General features: G+C 30.8%; 1 protein-coding gene across 1 annotated transcript; it reads left to right on the plus strand.

Moving 5' to 3' along the window:
• Window positions 1-1,548: 1,548 nt before the first annotated feature.
• On the plus strand, window positions 1,549-21,338 carry LOC129219841 (cytochrome P450 3A8-like). The gene is made up of 14 exons (XM_054854150.1): window positions 1,549-1,663; window positions 6,152-6,245; window positions 6,945-6,997; window positions 7,772-7,868; window positions 8,499-8,615; window positions 9,243-9,331; window positions 10,030-10,175; window positions 10,865-10,980; window positions 11,102-11,237; window positions 12,279-12,442; window positions 13,990-14,078; window positions 14,686-14,826; window positions 15,981-16,140; window positions 18,463-21,338. The coding sequence occupies exons 1-14, from the start codon at window positions 1,596-1,598 to the stop codon at window positions 18,553-18,555; spliced, it is 1,563 nt and encodes a 520-aa protein (XP_054710125.1). The 5' UTR covers window positions 1,549-1,595; the 3' UTR covers window positions 18,556-21,338.
• Window positions 21,339-21,612: the final 274 nt, after the last annotated feature.

The following is a 21,612-nucleotide window of genomic DNA, read 5'->3' on the forward strand; positions in this document are numbered from 1 at the left end:
AAGGACATATTTTTTTGCCTAAGAATTCACAAATGGGTTTGTAAATTTTTTAAGAAAAAAACAGTTCTTCATTACTATTTAAAATTGTTACTTTTTAATCAGATGTATGAGCAGTCACGAGAGGAACAAAATCACGGCATTTTTGTGGAATGACTTAAATAATCCAAATAATGTATCCCTCCAATATACAGTCGATCCCACATCATGAAATAACCCCTTCGCCATGAAAAAATGTTCTAAGATGGGGTATTTTACTATTCGGGACATGCAAAAGCACATTACAACGATTGTTACCATGGGCGCCCATATGCAAAACTGTAAGGGGGGGGGGGCTCAGATATTTTAACCATGGTTTAGCATGATATTTTCCCCATGAAAACCAATTTCAGGACAGATTAGAGTCAGTAAAATTTGACATTTTTAATAACTTATTCATTAATGGCTGGAGAAGCAATATTTTTACATTTTTGCAAAGAAAAAGTACTAAAAGCAAGGAAGTTCTAATTTTTAAGGAGGGAGGGGGGGGGGGGGCTCGAGCCCCCCTTTGCCCCCTATATGGGCGCCCGTGATTGTTACATCAAATATTTATTAGATTTTGTAGGACATCAGGGGAGTCCCGGTAAATGGTCACTATGATCATACAAAAATGTCCTAATTCGGCAAATCGTGTCAGACAATGCCGAAGAATTATCATCATTCGTCAAATTTAGATTTTACGCCCTGCCAAAATTTAAGTTTGGGGCGCTCCAGTAATTCATTCTTTTAACCGATATTCCAATAACAAGGCTCGCAACTGTAGCTGGTTCAGAAATTTATTACTGAAATTTCAAGCTGATCATTAAGTTGAAAAACACAACCATCGAAAAATTTGTGTGTTGCTTTAATCGACACGTGAAGAACTCCAGAAAATTCTCAACCTCGGTTGACCCCAGGAATGAACGACCTCAAAATTTACGTACCCAAACTCAAAATATCAGATGAAAGTGACAAATTTTTTTTTGAATGGATAAAACATCCTCAGTTCATTGAACTGGGTTCATGGCTGGACACTGTAAAATGTTGCCATTTCTGTCTGATTTTTGAAGAAATTTAGCTAATTACTCAACACGATATTATCTGGCGGGAAAATGAACAATGGCCTTATCATCTCGGGAACAATGACAGAGATGCAAACCGTTCAGCAAAGTTCACTAAACTCAACCCTCTCTGGGTAGGGGGAGGCGGCGCCGAAATTCAACAACTCGAAATAAAGGCGTGGAAAAAAAACAGACGAAAGTACATGATTATTCAAATCACGTATCCGTAGCGCTGCAGAAAACTCTACGCAAAGATCAAGGTCTGCATCGCAAAGGGTAAACGCACCACCAATCTGCAATTTTTCTTTCCTCTTTATTATTTGGCTCGCTACAATTTCTTTTATCTTATTTGTTTTGCTTCTCTACCGGAGGAATCGCGCGAGTGCAACCCCCCTTTGACCTTGGTGTCCAACTGCTTAAATGGCGGACGGTTAGCCAACACCTCAACCATTCTGCTCCTGGTGTTCTCTAAGCAAGGTGGTTTTTACTCTCTCGTCTATCCCTGTTCGCTCACCCCCGATGGAGAACTATTCCCAAGCGGTCCTCTGGATCGCCACCTTCGCTGCTCTAGCTGTTTTCATATACAAGTAAGTCCTTTGCTCGATGTTGATCCCCCCCTCCTCATGTTTTTTGAATTCATGTTTCAAATTTTTTCGATTTTGAACCTTTTCACCGATTTATTTTTTAATATAGTCAAGTAGAAAAATTACTTAAGAAAGAATGTAGTTTGAAACTCACTTGAATCATTTGTTTCATTGATACATCAAATGAATATATTCTCTGTCTTGATGAATAAAATAAAAATATCTCTCCTTTCATTATTGACCTTTGTAAAATATGATGAATAAATAAGGTTTTACTCATCTGGGGATCATTCAAGTGAATTATTAATTTCAAAGAGAAGAGTGAATAAATATATAACTGTTAAGAATAATTTCAAACATCGCTCTCATTTCATTATTAATCTTTGTAAAATATGATGAATAAATGATTTTACTCATCAGGGAAACATTTAAGTGGATTTTTAGTTTCAAAGAGATGATCGAATAATTGTACAAATGATAAGAATTAACCTTAAACATCGCTCTCGTTTTATTATTAATTTTTGTAAAATATGATGTATAAACATCAGGGAAACATTTAAGTGAGTTTTTAATTTCAAAGAAAAGAGCGATAAAAATATTTTATAGCGTAACAAAGTATTGATTTTTAAGAAGCAACTTTTCAGTCCAAAACTTCATGTGCAACTGAGATACTTATGTTGTTAACTTTTGCTGAGTAAGCTTTTTTCTAAACTTACTGCTATTTTTGTAAATTTTATATTTTTAAGAACTAATTTTTATCAAAAACCAAAGTGAACATTTTTAAAACCCGCTGTTATTGTTTAATATTATTGGTTTCATTAACGAACCCTTTTGGGGTTATAAGTTCTTTTGTTGCATAATATAACTATTAAAAATAAGAAATCATTGTTGGCTTATGCAGAAAAAAAAAACATTATTCCAGATGATCTAGAAAAAGAATCATTCTCTAAATATGCATTTGTATTGAATTTATGTAATAGTATTTCGTATCATAATGCACACTTGTGCATGACTATTTTTGTCTTTGAAATTGAAATATAAAAAATTTGAAATTAAAAAAAAATTCCTTTATGTTTGAGTTGCTTTATGTTGTTGTATGTCCTCTATGAAATTTCATGTTCAATTAACCAGTTTATTTTTGACGAGGAAAAAGTGACTGGCTACAAAATATGTTCAATGAATGTATCTCATCGTAAAAAGAGAGTTTTTTGAGTTCAATCGCCATTCGATTGTTATGAAAAAATAACAAAAAAAAAAAAAAAAAGTAATGTACATTTGCTTAATTTTTTTAAATCAGAAAACTTAATATTTTTACCGAAAATAAAAAAAAGTATTTTGTGCGTATAAAAAATCGAAATCCTTATTAACCTCAATTTAAAAAGCAAAATTAGTTTTTTCTTTCTTTATTCAACGGCGCAATATTTAAACATATTTGAAAGTACAGTGAAGCCTCGTTTATACGCCTTTGAAAGGACTAAGAAAGAAACGTACAAATGAAAAAAAAGTATGATATGTATACTTTAATATGTATTGAACTCTGCCGTGATTTAAAAAAGAAAAAAAACTTAAAAGAGAAACATATAAAAAGTTGTTTCATTGTATCTTTTCCCGCAATGTCATCAGTTTTAACCAGCTAAAAGATTTTTTTTTGCTAAAAAAAAGAAAAAAAAAAGGAAATCACTAACAGGTAACTGTTTTCAATTCTACTACAATTAATCTCATCCGAAACATATCTACCGCAAACAAAAACGATAAAAGAAAACGATGGAAGAAAACATTGCGTCACAATGCAACTCTTTTATTTGCAGCAGGAGAAAGGAATATTTGCGCCACTGGGTCAGTGTGTTTTTTCCGTGCAGTAAATATATCACGAACCGATTCTCTCTCTCTCTTTTTTTTTCTTCTCTCTCTCGCGTCTTCAAGTACACAGAGATAGATAGATGGGGAAGAGAGATTGCTCAAGTCGCGCGTGTGTAAGAAAACCGATTTTCTCAATCATCTAATCTGAGTTCCGTATCAAGGGACATATTTCTTGAAAATATTATGAACTGAGGTTTATCGATATTTTGCTTCGCGTGTAGATTTTTCGCTGATTAAAAACTGATTTATCACTCAAAAACGGATTCTCTTTCATGCGTTCGTATTTTGCTAATTTGGGAACATTTATTTATATTAGGGGTTTTCCACAAATGAATATCACTGTTTTTTAACATTGTGACCCTCCTCCTCCTTTATTACGAAGTGTCTCACTTCACCTTTCCCTCTCTCCTCCCTTTGTTACATGTCACGCTTTTTTCTCATGAACATATTCTCATAAAATAATGCGTGATGTCTCAGTTTTTGTTAACCCCCTCCTTACGGTGGTTCAAAAACACATGTAAAAAAAAAAAGTTCCTCCTAGATAACGGGACATCCCTCAATATATTTTTAGACTTGTGGATAGTAATATACTGGAAGAATTTTAGCTTCCTACATCATCTGAAAGAGGGTGCTCAACCAACTCCCCCAAACTTCATTAGTATGGGGAGGGGGTTAAAAAAATGCATTGAACTGAAAAAGCAATGCTACATATCATAATATACACTAGTAATATGCATTGCAATAAAATAATAATTTACAAAAAAAAAAAAAAAAACAGATGGGGAAATTATTATTATTATTTTTTTAAAATCTGTGGCATTTTCTATGCTATACGGCTAATGTTAAATTGAGGGGTCATTGAGCACCGTCTTAAAATTCGAGTAAGAAGCTAAAACTTTTACAGCATAATACTATTAGTAAGTGTTAAAAAAAAAAAAAAAAAATAGGGGGTGTCCTGGGCTCTAGCTAAAAAAAAGTTTTTTTGAACCACCCTACTTTGTCACAATTTCACAAACCCTCCTCCCCCCCAAAGTATGACATCACTTGTAAAGAGCCCCTTAGATATTTAATTTTGTGTGGTGTGACATACTCCTGCTTTCAGTATTTAAGCTATATATTTTTTTAAAACAGCAGAACCTCTTTTACGCGGTCTCCTTTTATCCAAATCGCCGGTTTATCCGGATCAAATTTGTAGGGGAAAAAAAGTAATTTATATAATAGTTTGAATTGCGATAGCAAGATCGGACCTATTAATTCACCAAATATTCGCTTTTCTATTTTGGTTCAATTTAGAGCTTCTGCATAGGTAGTACAATAAATTATAGTAATATAGCAACATGGCGTACTTAGAGCGTCAGTCCTGCATCATTGCAGCTGAACTATAAACGATAAAGTGTTAGCAAGAAACGATACTGAGTAGTTTTGTTACAAAACATTGTTTTTTGCTATAATAAAAGATACGTCTGCTTATTTAAGGTTGTGTTTTGCTTATTGTCCATATTATCCGGATTTGTGTTTATCCGGTGTATCTTTTGAGCCTAGTTACTTCGGCTAAAGGAAGTTTTACTGTACATGCTTGACTATATCAAAAGGTATGTTTATACAGCGAGATATACAGCTGCTTCGTGATATTTTGAAATAAAACAATTTTTTAAATTACTTGCATTGCAATATAATGAGGGATGCCATGCGGAGGGATATCCTACCGAACAGTACTATTTTGAAGCTTAGTTATTTTTTTAAGTACATGCATGAAAATGTAATAGAGTATGGTTGTTCATTTTCGAACTATACAGAAACATAAACAAATGTAAGGCATTCGAAACAGGAGTCATAATTTCGTACAAATCATTTGAAAAAAAGTTTTGTTATTGTTTCTTGAAAAAAAAAAAAAAAGAAAAAAAAAAAAAAAACAAAAAACAAACACATTTTTCAGTGTATGTTTCGTGTTTTAACGATATTGTTTACAATATTTCTACAAATATGCTCCTTATTTCAAACATGTTTGTACGCGTAGAACCGTGTTAGTTATTAGGGTAGTTTCACTGTTATTATTTGGAGAGCATTTATTTATAAAACATTCTTACAGATGAGTTCAAGTCATTACTTTGATGAAAATTCTTAACAATAGTTTTATTTAGAGATTCATACTTTTATTTCTCCGCTTGAGGAATTTCGTAAATATTGACTTCTATTGCCCTTTTCGTATCGTTTGGCATTTGTATTAAAAATATCCATTGCAACTGTGAACACTTCAGGAGTATCAGAGTTACATGGTGCTATTTCTCCAGTATAGTAGATGTTCTTTTTCTCTCTTTCTCTTTTTCTCGCTAGTGATCTTTATTCTACTCAAAGCTCAGGCAAACATGCAATTTTCATCACCAGTTATTGATACCATTGATTGGTTGTTAATATTTCATAAAAAGTGTATATTGAATAATGGAAAATGATACCAGAAATTGTTTTCTGTTTCCCCTTCTCGAATTCTTAAAGATTCTTTAAAGTTTTAACTCTTTAAACTTTATTACATTCTTCTTTGAGTTCTGTACACATATTTCAATTTATTTCCTTCGTACAATTTTACACTTCATGTACATTTATTGCTGACTAAAAAATGTTAATTTCTTTCAGATACCTGACGAAGAATTATGATTATTGGGCGCAACAAAATATTCCATTCATAAAGCCACGCTTGGTACTGGGCTCGGTTAAACTCGGAGACAAGGTAAATAAAAAAAAATATTTATACTCGAATATTTTAAGTGAAACTGATTCGGTTAGAATTTAAATGTAGCCATTCTTTGTGAATGATTTTCAATACATTTTACTCAGAAATTTTAAATTACGAAACACAAAATATAGTCAATATGTTACAACTTGAGGAATAAAAGTAATTTATGCATAAACACTGGTAGTGTTTCTGAAATGGTTTCAAGGTATTATTGAACAAAGAATATTTGAGCACAAATCACCGCTTTGTTTAAGCCAGTTGTATTTACATGTACCTATATAAACATTCACTGCACCAGATTTAAATTTAAAGTTCATGATTTCAAAAAAAGTATTACGAAGCAATTATAAGAAAACATTGTTAAATACATGGCACAGGAATTAAATTCGTATATCAACCGAAAATTGAGTTCTTATTCTTATATAGAACGTAATTTAATACTGTAGAATGTGATTAAAAAAAAAAGTCCTTATGCCCCCTATTTTTATAGTTTCACAAAGTTTGAGAAAGAAAGCGTGAGTTTTAATTAATAACTCATGTTGCAAAAAAATTGAGGTGAAAGCCCCTGTTTAAAGAAAACATTGCTAATAAACTGCTATTATCATTGTAGAGTATATTGCTTCAAGTTATTAAATGATTTATTGGTTGGAATGGTTATTTAAAAAATAACATTTCAATTTGCTTACATTTTAGCCGCTACATGAATTGGAACAAGAAATGTATGAAAAATATGGAAGAATTTATGGGTACGTATACATTGCTTATTACAAAAAAGAAAAAAAATAAGCACCGTAAAGTTTTCTGTAAAACTTTAAACTTCAAACAAAAACTTGCAATCAGAGAATAATTTGATATCGTACTTCAATAAACATGGATAATGCAAGTTACATATGATACATTAAGAAAGTAATAATAGTTACTAGTATTAACATTTTGCTGAATTTTCAATGCTTTTCATTATAAAAAATACTTTAAGTTGTATGGTTCCTAAATTTTAGTTCATAGAATATTAAAAGTTCTATATGTTAAAAGAGCAAGTTATATGTGTTAAAACAATAAATTAGAAAATATACCCAAGCTATTTTTCAAACTGCTTTTAACCTATGTTTTGCGAACATAAACTAGTTTAAAGTGAAGTAAATTAAACATTATTGCATTCCAGTACTTTTTATTTTTAATTCTGCCGTTGTAAATTTAATGTGATGGAAAAATATACGCACCGATAATAAATAGAAAATAAATTAAATATTATAATTAATGATAGAATATTTCAAGATAAAAATAACGCCAATAATTCAATAAGTGGTTTTGTACTAGATAGGAATTTAATAGAAACCGTTTAATAATTTTATTATTAGTTATGCAATATTCCATTGTAAAAACGGAACAAATAACTGAATACATTGTTTTATAATAAATAACACGAAATGGTAAATATTTTAATAATTGAATATTTCAAACCAAAAATTTTACAAGTAGTAGAGTAAACTGTTTGACTAAATAAAACTTACTTTTTGCAGAAGGTACGATGGGATGATGCCGGTTTTAAGTGTAGCTGATCCTGACTTGTTAAAAAGAATATTTGTGAAAGATTTTCACATCTTCCAGAATCGCAGAGTAAGTATCAACCAAACTCGAATACAAAATCTTCTCGGTTTCTCTCATAAAGCTTACTGAAAAGTTTAGTTCCATATTTAATGTCGTACGTTTCTAATATATTTCTTTCTTCTTATAGTTCTCCTCCTTTTATTTCTCATTTTTTTTTATGTATTGGTATCTGAAATAAAAGTGTAAGTTTAAATAGTTTGAAATGCGGGTAAAACTATGTACACTGATCACTATTAAAGTTTTAAGTTAAAAGTATGTACTTTAGAGCTATTTGTAACAATTAGATACGAACATTTTTGCATATAATAATTTCATTAAAATAAAGCCCTAAGTAAGAATTCTCACTATCATTTATCAAAACTTTCAAAAAATAAAATCAATAAATTAAGTAAATAAATAATAATAATAAAAAACACATAGCTAAAAAATAAATAAAGAAAAAAACAATAAAATTATAAGAGTAAGAAGAGCACACACACACACACACACACACACACACACACATATATATATATATATATATATATATATATATATATATATATAACAAATATTTTCTCAATAAAACTCTTTCCAAAAGTACTGAAAAAGAAAGCGATGATATGATTTTCATGACTGATGCATTACACTTTTTTTTAGGACTTAAAGTTTAATGACCCCATCATGGACAACACTCTTTTTGTTTTGGAAGGAGCAGCTTGGAAAAGAGTTCGAAAGATTGTATCGCCTACCCTTACATCTGGGAAACTTAGAAAAGTAAGTCATATTATTTAGCCCCAGAACGCTACTTGAAATTATTTAAATATCTGCTGTCACATTGTAACATATAGTTGGACGTTTTATTTCTTCTTAGTTATGTTTATTCACTTAAGATTAAAATTTTAAAATCATTTTAGTTAGTTTTAAGGAAACCGATGTAATGGTACATTTTTCACCTTAAATAGTAGCACTATTTTGCTATTAGAGAATGTATGAGTGGTTTTAAAAAGTAAATTGATAAATTTTCTGTGGACTTGAACTATTCCTAACAAAGTATTGAAAAGAATGTAAATTTTTTATTTTTCAAACAAATTTGTTAACACTTAAAATCATTAAGTAAAAGTTATGATTAATGCAATTGATAAAAAATTGCAAGAATAATTAAATAATACTTGAAACACAAATAATAGTAACACAAAAAAATGATTAAGAAAAACTGATTTTAGCAAAAATTAAATCTGTTTATTATTATTTTTTTAAGTATCAATATATTAAAAAAAAGTTAGATTGGTCTTTAGTAAAATTTCACTACCTCTCAAAAATTACAAATTTTCAATTTTGTAAAATAAAATATTCGAAATTCAATTGTAATCTTGGTAACGGGAATCAATTTTTTTCTTTCAGATGCTCCCTCTTCTGGAAGAATGTTCTAATCTTCTCGTGGATAACCTTGCCCAAGCTTCAAGGAGACTAAAGAATATCAATTGTCAGAGGTACGTCCAATGACGTTAACAGTTTTATGGTTCGAATTTGCAAATAGGTTCAATTGAGTGAGCCTTGGAAAAGTGGATAAACAATTCAATTGATAAAAGTTATTCTTATTCAGACACTCTTCCACTTTAGTTAAAAATAAATTGCTTAAAATGCGGTCGTTTCCAAAAGTTTAAAAGTATTTTTTTCTGAAAGAGCATGCTTCAAAACATAGGATCTGACCATTTTTTAAATAATTTATTTGAGTTTAATGTTTAAAAAAAAAATACTTAAATCGGTGCGCTTTAATTGTTAACACTTCTGTCGTGTGACATCACAAATGATGAAATGCCATTCAATGTTACCATTCACAGAACAAAATATTTAATACCCATCTTTACTCACGTGTATTGGCAACGATATAGTTGATAGCAAACGTAGAGCGCAGTTGTAATTCGCTTCTTGATTATCATAACGTGGAAACGTAGTAGAAAGATGCGCCAAATTGCATCATTTGTGACGTCATCAAGACCACGCCTTGTTTGAAAAATCTGACATTTTACAAAATTAATTTAAAAAAAAACTGTTGGGAAAATGAAAGTATTTTCTGGGTTCATGTAATTTTTTTTGCTCATTCTATCCATTTCAACGACTAAACATAGTACTTTTGACTGAAGGAAACCACCTCATTGTGAGCTTATATTTTGTTGATATTTTTTAGGATTTTCGGAGCCTTCACAGTCGATGCCATAGCAAAATGTGCTTTTGGGATATCTGTTAACTCCTTGCGTAATGAGAACGACCCATTTGTTGCCAAAGCAAAGATGCTCCTGCAGTGCTTTATGTCTTGGAGGACTATTGTTACAGGTAAGTAATAGAAATTTTAGTGAAGTAACGAGTTAAATTAGGGTATTATCTTAAATGACAGGAATATTTTATCATTTTATTGAAACTTTTTTTAATAAACAGTTTTAGTTTGGATGTACTCTTAAGAGTAATAAGAACTACGTAATACTAATAAATAAATAAATAATAATAAAAATATTTAAAGAAATAACAATAAAAATATTTAAATAAATAATAATAAAAATATTTAAATAAAAGCAAACGCATAAATAAACAAGGATATAACTAACAAAATAAAATACAATAATTAAAAGTAAAAACGTAAAATTAAATAAGAATCAGTAAAATATCTATTTAAAAAATCAATTTGACTTATTGAAAAAAAATATTTGCGATCAATCACATTGTAAATTGCCGTTATGGATCTGATTAAGTAAAATTTACTCTGAAAACATTCGTTAGAGATATTTTCTTCCTTTAGTGGTAAATTTAGAAGCATCTATGTTTACACTATTTTTTAATTGCTGTGGTGAAAGAAAAGGAACTATTTTCTTATAAGTCTGAAGACCTTTTTGAAAGTATTACAGCTAGTTGAACAGGCTAATCGTTTTGAATATTAGTTAAAACTTTAAATTTTAACTTTAAATATCAACGTTTAACTTTACTGGAAGTTCTTTTACTGAAATCTAATTTATATTTTTCCATTTCAGTCATTTTCCCCAGGTTAATGAAATGGCTTCGTATTTCACTTCTGAATCCCGAAACTACTGAATTTTACAAGAACATAATTGTTCAAGTAGTCGAGGAAAGGAAGAAGGCGAGCGTGGTAAGTAGCTTCTTAACCAGAATAAAGTAAAATATTTTTATATTTTTAATAAACTAACTCGAAAAAAAAGATCAAATAATATTTGAAATATATATAATTTATATACTTTTTCTCCATTCAGAAACGGGACGATTTTCTGCAGTTGCTGTTGGATGCAGAGACTGAAATTAATGATCCGAATAACAATACAAAAACTCAATGCTCAGAGGAAGATTGTTCTAAAGTCTCTTGTTCTACTGAGAAACCAGAAGTGAAAGGTACCCCTTTTAATGTGTTCATTTTAGTTTTTTTTATTCATAAACAAAATGTATTTCGTTTTCAAATTGATCTTTGAAAATTACTCATCTCAAAAAAAAAAAAAAAAATAAATAAATAAATAAAATAAAAAAAAAATAAATAAATAAAATAAAATAAATAAATAAAAAAAGAAAATAATATAATAATAAAAAAAATAAATAATAAAAACACTTCATGAACATGTGAAAAAAACTTCAACAGCGCCCCTAGAAAAACTATATACTACTCGCATGAGAGATATTTAATTACATTTAAAAATCAAGATCTGACGTTGAAAAGAGGAATTTACAATGATACCATTAATGGGGATTTTACCATATATTGCTCTAGATGGTATTAATAAGTGTATAAAACTTATTTTTTCAAATTCACTAATGTTGTTCTAACATTTGTATGAATCTTAAATGCGCGATTCAACTCTAAAGTGATAAAATTAGTGTCTTGTGACAACAATAGCATTGCGAATATGTAGTTCAAAAAATATTTAAAAATTTTTGAATTACGGTTTAAAGGTATAATTTAGCTCACGCATTTGTTGCTCGGGTTAAATACTACCATGGAAAAGTACCCATATCTCCAAATGAAGTATAAGGAAACATCTTTAAATACATTACAATTTTGAGCAATTTAAATCCAACTGCAACAAATAAAGATTAGGTGCCTTTGACCTTTCTGAACTATCATTTAGTTCACGCATTTGTTGCTCAGATTAAATACTACCGTTGAAAAGTTTCAACGACTGTAAATGAAATATAATTGCATGAAAAATCTCTGTATACAATAAAGTTTCAAGCAATCTAAATCCAACTACAACAAATAAAGAGAAGGTGTCATCCAACTTTCAGGACTTTTAATATTCATAAAAACTTTTCCCTATTATTCTTTTCCATGCGAAAAGAAATAAAAAAAAGCAAATGAATTCAACCATGAATTAAGTATTCATAAAACCTTTTTGTGGCAAGGAATACATTTCGCTTTTTTTTTTTTTTTTTTTGTTACAGGTCTTTCCCACGACGAGTTTTTGTCTCAGTGCATCACGTTCTTTTTAGCCGGTTACGATGCCACGACTTCGTTGTTGTCTTACGCCATCTACAATCTTGCCATCAATCAAAAGTGTCAGGAGACTGCTGTAAACGAAATCGAAAGTGTGTTGAAAAGGCATGAGGTGAGCGGCATTCTTTTCTTATTACAGCATCTTCTAACCAAGATACCAAATGATGTAAATGGGTTCATTTGCGGTAAAAATGCGAAGATTCAGAGTTTAGTACTGAGGTGGTGGAGACCTTTGATACTGCGGTTTCATTTGCGGTAAAAATGCGGATATTCAAAGTTTAGTACTAAGATGGTGAAGACCTTCAACCAAGATACCGAATGATGTAAATGGGTTTATTTGCTGTAAAAATGCAGATATTCAGAGTTTAGTACTGAGGTGGTGGAGACCTTTGATATTGCGGGTTCATTTGCGGTAAAAATGCGGATATTCAAAGTTTAGTACTAAGATGGTGAAGACCTTTAATATTAGGTTCATTTGCTATAAAAAATGATTATATTCAAAGTTTAGTTCTAAGCTGGTCAAGACTTTTGACTTTGGGATCGTTTGCTGTAAAAATACGGAGATTCAAAGTTTAGTACAAAGATGGTGGAAACCTTTGATACTGGTTCATTTGCGATAAAAATGGGGAGATTTAAAGTTTAGTACTAAGACTGTAAAAACCTTTGATATTTGGTTCATTTCATGTAAAGATGCGGAGATTCAAAGTTTAGTACTAAGGATATTTCATTCCGAATTCCAAATTAAAACGTAAAAAATATTGAATGTATGATTAAAAATAGCAAGGATGTTTTCAGTTGGAGGTTTTAAATTGCTCTAAATGCCAAATCCTAGTGGTAGCTAAGCCCCCCCCCCCTCCCACATAAAGCTGAAGTTTGCCCAGAGACAGCAAAATTTTGCAACAACTTTACAAATAATTAAACTTAAATTATGGAACATTTGCAATATTTTGCGACAACCCTACAGCGTATAAAAAGGCTATGTTTTGTAGGTGCAGTATCTTTCGTCTGATAGTTATGACTTGTCTAACTTTTACTTACGGAAGGGCTCAGTAAAAAAATTTCAATTCCAAAAAAAAATAATAATAAAATTTAAAGTTTCTTGACTGCAAAAAAATCGCGAACCATTGCACCGAAATATTTGATTTGACTTCATTGGAATTCTTCCACATGTATAAATAGAAAATACTTTTTCCACAGTTTCTGCTCAACGTGCTTTGCATTTCCCAATCTCTATTGCAGTAAAACTCTTCTTGAAATGCCAACTCAGTTTGGCAAATCTGAGTCAGTGCTTTCCTAGTTTTAAACTAAACAGACAAAGAATAGTGCAGATAACTTTTATTTCAGCTCACCATACTTTCGGTTGACGTTGCACATAAAAAAAACAATCGGTCATCGTCTTTTGTTGAATAGAATATTTAAAAATAATAAAAATTACATCATAACGTTCAAAAAGCATCCTTCAGTTCAATCTCATAAAACTATCTACATTCATCTGCATTTATAGCACTCCAGCAGATTTTTGCTCAAATTTTAAATCATAAGGCATTTGAGTCAATTATTCGGGCACCTATAAGTCTTTCAAAATATATGAATCTCTCACATGTTTCGAATGGTTTTTTAAGTAGTTGTATTTTAAAAATATTTCTTTGTTTTTTTTAGAGAGTACTCAACTATGAATCGCTGTCTGAAATGAAATATATGGATGCTATTTTAAACGAATGTTTGAGGCTTTGTCCTTCTTTAGTGAGGTAAGTTGAAGAATGAGTTTTTATGTATATCTGTCGATATAAAATTAGCTTTAATATTTTTTCAGCTGTGCACAATAAATAAAGTGACTCACGGGGTCGTAAATTATTACTAAACTACAACTTTGAAAAAAATATTTAATTGCAAAAATATGATTTATTATTTAGTCGTTAATTAATCAAAGCTACATTGAAAACCAACAGAAGCAAATTCATTAAACACTTAAAAAAAGTTTCAAAACGGTATGGTTTTTTAATTTACCATTTTATTTCATTTGAGAGTCAGTTCTGATTGACTTCAGCAGAATTAATATACATGATAAAACTGGGAAAGAAATTCTGGAGTGGAAAAATCCATACCATGTTCAACTAAGAAAACTTCGAAAATTAATTTTGCAGTAAAAATTTCTTTCCTTAATTTGTTACTCAATGAAAAAAATAAAACAAACGTAATTTAGGCAGGTATTTTCAATACATATCTATAACCGCTTGTTGAGTTTTTTTAAATCATTTGATAGATGAAATAAAATCTTTATGCGTTAAGTGCAAATAAGTTAGCTATTTATTTGTTTGCACACCAAAGCTTACATTTCATTATTTTCTTTCGAAGATCTGAGAGAAGAGCTGAAGAAGATTGTCTTCTGGGAGATGACATTGTTTTGAAAAAAGGAATGTTAATCAGTATTCCAGTCTACGCTATTCATAGGGACCCTGAATGGTATCCAGAGCCTGATGCGTTTAAACCCGAAAGGTAAAAACAATGTTAATTTTCCTAGAATATTTTTTTGTTTTTGAAAAACCATATTTTATGGATTTAATACTTTAAAAATCAGAATTTTTTTTTTGTCTCAAAAAAACCTTTGAAACAAAAATAATATTGATTATCAGGTTTTTTTTTTCTTTTTGATTGAGAGTAAAAGTTTTCTCGTTGCTACAGCTTTTCTAGAAAATATTGTTTTTTATTAATTTCCTTTTATTTCAACAATATGAATAATTTCATGCTCCAAATGATCGGGTAACCGATTTTGCAGTTATAGGGAATCGGATATGTATCGGATAGCATATGCTTAAGTTTCACCATCGTAGAAAATCAATATGTGATTTTCGTCACCCGTACTCTAATTTCACCTATATCCACTGTAATTTATGGGAGGTTGACGAGAACTTTCTCTTTATGTATCTCAAAACTGATTCGGAGGTGAAATAATTAAGTAATATAAATGCTCCATTTTTTTTTTCTAATTCTAGAGAGGACTTATAATGCACTATTAAAATGATGTCACCTAAACAACGATGAACGCATTTCATTCCAGTTCTAGACCTCTTCCATTTGCATTAACCTTTCCCGTAAGGGGGGAGGAGGATGTTCGTCTCAACAAACCAAAACTTTCTCTTGGGGGAGTGGAGTCTCGTTATAACGTTCCTCACATGCTGTAAACAAAAAAAAAAAAAAACCCTGGTAAATGTCGACATTCACCGGTGATTGTCAGTATTCCCATGGAAAGACACTGGCGAAAATATTTCCGGTGAATCACAGAAGTGTGAGTTGACCTCCAACTTCGGTCTCAACAGTAGCACGGTATTAAAATGTTAAGATTGGCAATATGCTTTAAAACAAGTGGTTCCGGTTTAACTCTCCAAGTCCTCGCTTATGTAGTATTTTTACCTTTGTATAAGCAATTAATTTAATTACATTATTTTCACATCTACGCAGTATTTGAACTACATAGTTTTTTTTTCTCTTTTTTTTTTGTCTGTGTGAATCAACGATTGCTGAAAACTGTTTTTGAGATACACAAGGAAAAAAAAACAGTGTCAGTTATTTGTTATTTAAAATATTTGAATTTACCTTTGTTCGTGTTAATGTGCATTGCACTTCTATTACTAAAAATTTTACCTTTTCAGGTTTTACCATGCAGACCCTAATAGGCCGCAGTACGTTCATCTGCCTTTTGGAGCAGGACCGAGGGTTTGTGTTGGCATGAGGTTTGTTCAGACTCAAGTCAAAATGTGTCTAGCAAAAGTTCTGCAAAGATTTCAAGTTGTACCATCTTCCTTGACACCTGTAAGTTTCATTTCGGTGTTCTAACTTTTTTTGAAATATCTTTTAAATGTAAGAAATCATGTCGTGTCCCAGTCGCTAAGATTTACTAAATGTTTAGCTTTGATCTTGTTTGAAACAATTGTAATTATAATTCTTGCCTAACAAGTAGATAAAAGTAGGTAATATTGCAGTATAGACATACTTTGGCTGTTATTCAAGTGTTAAGCGGAAAGTAAAAAAGTGTTTTAAACGATTAAAATTAAATATTCCTTACTAAAAATATCCTTTTCCAAGAGAAGATTTTCAAAAGGAGAATTTAACAAACGTTTTCACTTCCAGGGATTTTTTTTTGAAATAACAAAGCATTAGTTTAACATTATGTTTCAGTTATTAAACATTTTATGAATGAAATAGCAAAACGTGACACATATTTAATTTTCAACCATTCTTCTTCAGAGTTTAGTAACTTTTTCCCCTAAAGCATAAAATATAATAAATGCTTTGATTTTTAAGCATTGTTTTATGCAACTATGAATAGTTGATACAAAGAGATATGAGAATTAACGAACAAACTTTTTAATTAACGATTAATCCAACAAATTTTTGCGCAATGGAAGAAAGCCTTGTCCTTATAACAAAACCTATGACCATGATATTTTTTATCCTTTGACCTTTCAGTAAGGGCATCAGTATGAGCAATTTAACTTAACACATTCATTTAAAAAATACTCATTACAGTTCTTACACCAGAGTCACGCTAACTCGAATGAATTAGACCAGTATGATTGCTGTTACGTTATTTTTGTGAGGAATATCTACTTTTGTGTACTGGCTGTATGACATTGTGCATGTATACTTGACCATAATAATTTTACACATTGTGCATTAAACGTGTAACTGACTATAATAACATTTTATACGGTTGTTCTCCTTTGATTTTGCGATTACTTTTTAATATGTTTTGTACTTTTTTTCAAACGTTTATTTACCTCTGGTATAATAATTAGAACAACCAGGGCCTGATTGCTGATCAGGTCAACTAGGACGTGGTATAAAGCCTTCGCTTTTTAGAGGCCCCCAAACTCCTAAAATTGCTTTAGCCAAATAGGATTCCAAGTCTCCCAATTGATTCAAAAGTGCAGGAGGTATTACTTCTTTGGTATTACTTCCTGCACGTTTGAATCTACACTAAAAAAAAATCCGAAACGTTACTGGGTAATTTCGTGTTACGTTTCGGAATTTTAAAGGTTTTTTTCCACTTCCTGGAAAAATCAAGTATCACTGTCAAAAAGTTTCCTGAATTGCTACAAGTTGCACGAATGCAGACGTTTCACTGTCGTGAAAAATATTTTTAGCTCCCAGTTTAAAGATTAACTGAGCGTATTTATAAAGTGCATCGGCTTCAGTTCAAGTACGGTCCGTCTATGCTAATTAATCTCCTTAAGGGAGCGAATAAGTATGAACTACGTTGCTTTGCAAGAATGTCAGGCGAGTAAAATGCTCGTTACTTACCAGCAATTCTGGCTTAACTTTGGCCAAGTTTGCAATGATGCTCTTGGAACTTCCTTGATAAATCAGGAAGATGCCAAGCTATTATAGTATACCTTTCTGAGTTTATTCTAATTTTCCAGAGACACGATTTTCTTTTAACGGGAAGATTTCTGAATATTTCAGCAGCTTCCAGGATAAAATGAGTAAGGGTACTGAATTTTAACGGAAAACGTTCCTAGATTTTGTAAGATATGTTACTGGCAGAAGTTGGACACATCAGCTGCCCATTAGTTTCCAGGAAAGTTTCTGAATTGTTTTTACAGTGTATTGGGGAAACTAAAATTCTATTTTTTCAAATATAAACCTAGAAGTGGAGTGGCTACTACCGAAGCACTCTGAAGCACTGGGTGGTCATTCCAAGCTCGTCAGCTTGCGAGATCGAGATTTTCGCTCACGTGATTGGTTGTGATATAGAAATGTCGCAAAGTAGTATTCTAATCTACTCGAACATAGCTTGCGACTAGGTTCGAATAGATTAAAATACTACTTTGCAACATTTCTACGTCACAACCGATCACGTGAGCGGAAATCTCGATCTCGCAAGCTGACGAGCTTGGAATGACCACCCTGGTCACTACTGGTGTGTTTAGTGTTTACCCCATTAATTAATAAATTTATTTATTTTTTGCAAACGAAAAAAAAAAAAAAAGTTTCGCAAAATTTTAACACAATTATTTGCCGGTCTGCGGAACAAAAAAGTTTAAAAAACGCTACCCTAGTACACATGAATATGTTATCATAGAAGTACAGATGTGACAACTATGTCTAAGGCTTCTTTTCTCTTCATTTCAGGAAAAGATAAAACTAATCGAGATGAGGAACATCTTGAAGGTGGACAACGTAGAAGTCTCAATGGTGGAAAGAGGCATTCTTTCTGGAGCGTGAACTTTGCAATATCACGAAGTCATACATACACACGCATAATGAGCATGTACAAATGCCTTCCTCGAAGTGCCAAATGCATCTTTTCCACTAATTTCACCCAATGCCAGTAATGCTGCGATACTGATGAACTTTGCTCTATCGACGACATTAATTTTTATGATTCATTGACATAATTTTGTGTATATTGTACATACAATGCTAATATATTTGCTCATTTCGTTGTGAACGTTGTGTCGAAGAGATACAATTTATTTTGTTGTTGATTTCTTTTGAGTACTGCCAAAACATGTCATACGTTTTTGCTCAAACTATTATTATCATTTGAATCTTCGCGCTCATTTTTATTTATTTTTTCAGCTTCATTCGTTTTTAGTACTCGATATTTTAATTATTTAGTTTAGACAACGGAATTAAAAAAGAATCTTTGATGAAGAAGTTACCTTATTACAATCGAAACTACAAATATTATTTTTAACCATAATTATATATTCATAAATATATATTTGACTATTTGCGCAAAAATTGCAGAACAGAAAGATCAAGATTTTTTTAACCTCGAATTAAACAGTAGAAATGGGTAAATATTACGAAAATACAGAGCTTTTAGGCAAAGCTCACAAGCAAATCGATTAAGCGGCATAATGCTATGTATCTATGTGCAATGAAACTAAATAAATAAAAAAAATAACTATGAGAGTTGGAATATACAAGTATATTGACGGAATTCATACAATAGCAATGAAAAGACATTCTGCAACACATTTTGTGTGAACCACGGTAATTATACTTGCTCTATAATAAAAAGAAAATGTTTAATGAGGCAAAAGAGTAACAGACATGTGTAAAGTTCATAAATTGCTTTTACAAATGCAAATATTGTACATATTAGCAAACTTATGATATAAAAATACGATACTAAAACTGAAATCAAATTCAACGCAATAATTGTCGAGTATGCTGAAGCGTCCATTCTACAGTAGTCACAATGAATGGATATTTCAAAATGAAACTATTAATACTATGTTAGTAAACGTACAGCACAAAGTTATAATTCCAAGACTGAAATCAAACTCATTGATTAAAATTTCAAGAATAAGACACTTTCCAGTGACAGTAAGTTTTAATGATCGAATTTACATATTCGGATTGCATTTAGATATTATCAAAAAGAAAAAATATTACTCTCAGTGTATGTTGCGCATTCTTATATATTTAATAAAAAAAAAACATTTGAAGCAAGTTATACAGAAATTTTATTACGGCAACTCCTTCAAATCAGGCGTTTAGTATTAAAACCAGCTCTGTAAATAAATTTTCAAAGTTAATTTTTTCTATAATTTGACATTTCTTGTTGGATACTACCACGGTACAAAGCAATTTAGACCACATCCATCTCCATCAGGTCCAAACTGCTGTCAAAAAAACAAAAAAGCGTTTTTTTCTGTAAAACTTCTTAAAGACTCTCCTGTAAAATTAAAATTAAAAAAAAGAATGATAGCTCTGGTTTTGATACTAAAAATCTGAAACATAACATCATTCGAAGATGGCAATATTTTCTCAATTCTACTGCTTTAAAAGAAACATTGAAAAAAAAAAAAATCTGATTTTTGTCAAAATAATTCGTTTTTATGAAAAGATTATTATTTAGTTAAGCTATTTCAACATAAACAGTGTGAGAAGAGATGTATTGACTGAAAGTATAAATATGGCTACCTCATTTCTCATTTTTCACTAGTTAGAACTGCCAAAAATGTAGCTGTTTTATATTATAAACTATCTTTATTGTGAAAGTACTTTGTACCATAAAATATGATGCCAAAATGGCTATAGTAAGACCTGCAGTCATTTAGAGTAACTGTGATCCACGTCGCTTGACTTCGAACCGATTCATAATTTTTAACTCCAAAAGAAACTGTTTTCTGCTTTTATTTTACAAAAAAAAAAGTTGGCAACATTGTACATAATTCATTTTATCATACGATAATTCTAAAGCTACTGCTAGTAAGTTACTCTTGAATGCTGACTTGAAGTTATTCAAATCTGTACATTCCATGTAACATAATAAATTATTGGATCTTGTGATGCTATGAAATAATAATGGAGTTTTTCAACATGCTGAAATTATAATTTTCGTGTTAAAAATTTCATTTTTAAAATATTTTTTTAAAGAAATTTTATATGACATGGCACATTAAAGTGATGTTTCTAATCAAAAAACCATGTAAAAATGAAAAACACCAAAAACTGCTTTAATTATTTGCCCTCGTCGGCCTGTTATCGAAATATAAGATCTTAAAATTTGCCAAAATTTTAAGAAAAGTTGCCAAATGTATCAAGTTTCGGTGAGTAATGGAAGACATTTTTCAAATACTTTACCGATGGATGACTTGTAACATGCAGAAGTTGAAATCTCGTGGAGCCTTCCATTTCTCGCCAAGTCTATAAATTTGACGCTTTTTTATATCTCGATAACGGGGTCGCGAGGGCAAATAACGTTTGCGTCAAAAAATTGCCTGAAAATGCTATTCTTTTTTACAAATTAGATAAAGGTACGATAAAAGTTGCTCTGAATGACTGTACTTCACAAGTTCAATGCCACTGTTATACCTCATCATCACCACTGCTCACTATTATTATTATTTTGATATAGAAATTATTTTTTGTTGTTACATCTGTATTCATTGTCATTCCTATTACTTCATTTGCTGATATGAGTTCATGTCATCCAGATATGTTTTATATTTTGATGATAGAATATTTTAATAAAATAATTTATGAGACGATATGAAGTTTAGATTTATTTGTCTTGCTACACAGTAAACTTTCATACTTTTTCAAGTAAAAACTGAAGTGAAATGGAAAGTTTAAATTTGCTGTAGTATTCATAGACTAATAATAAGAGTAGACCGAGCTATGGCAACCCTTTTGCTGCTCATAAACCAAACCATGTGACTGGTGGATATCCTAGCAACAGCGGGCGTTGATCGTAGCAGACGATCAACGCGAGCGAGAAATAAAATAAATAGAATTGATGAAACACGGAAGAATGATCTTTTA

The sequence above is a fragment of the Uloborus diversus genome, chromosome 4 (assembly GCF_026930045.1).
Source record: "Uloborus diversus isolate 005 chromosome 4, Udiv.v.3.1, whole genome shotgun sequence".
NCBI classification, from domain to species: Eukaryota; Metazoa; Arthropoda; class Arachnida; order Araneae; family Uloboridae; genus Uloborus; species Uloborus diversus.

Coding starts and splice junctions, on each gene's coding strand:
- LOC129219841 (XM_054854150.1), top strand. CDS start 1,596: ATGGAGAACTATTCCCAAGCGGTCCTCTGGATCGCCACCTTCGCTGCT. Junction 6,246..6,944: donor CGGTTAAACTCGGAGACAAG/GTAAATAAAAAA, acceptor CTTACATTTTAG/CCGCTACATGAATTGGAACA. Junction 11,238..12,278: donor TGAGAAACCAGAAGTGAAAG/GTACCCCTTTTA, acceptor TTTTTGTTACAG/GTCTTTCCCACGACGAGTTT.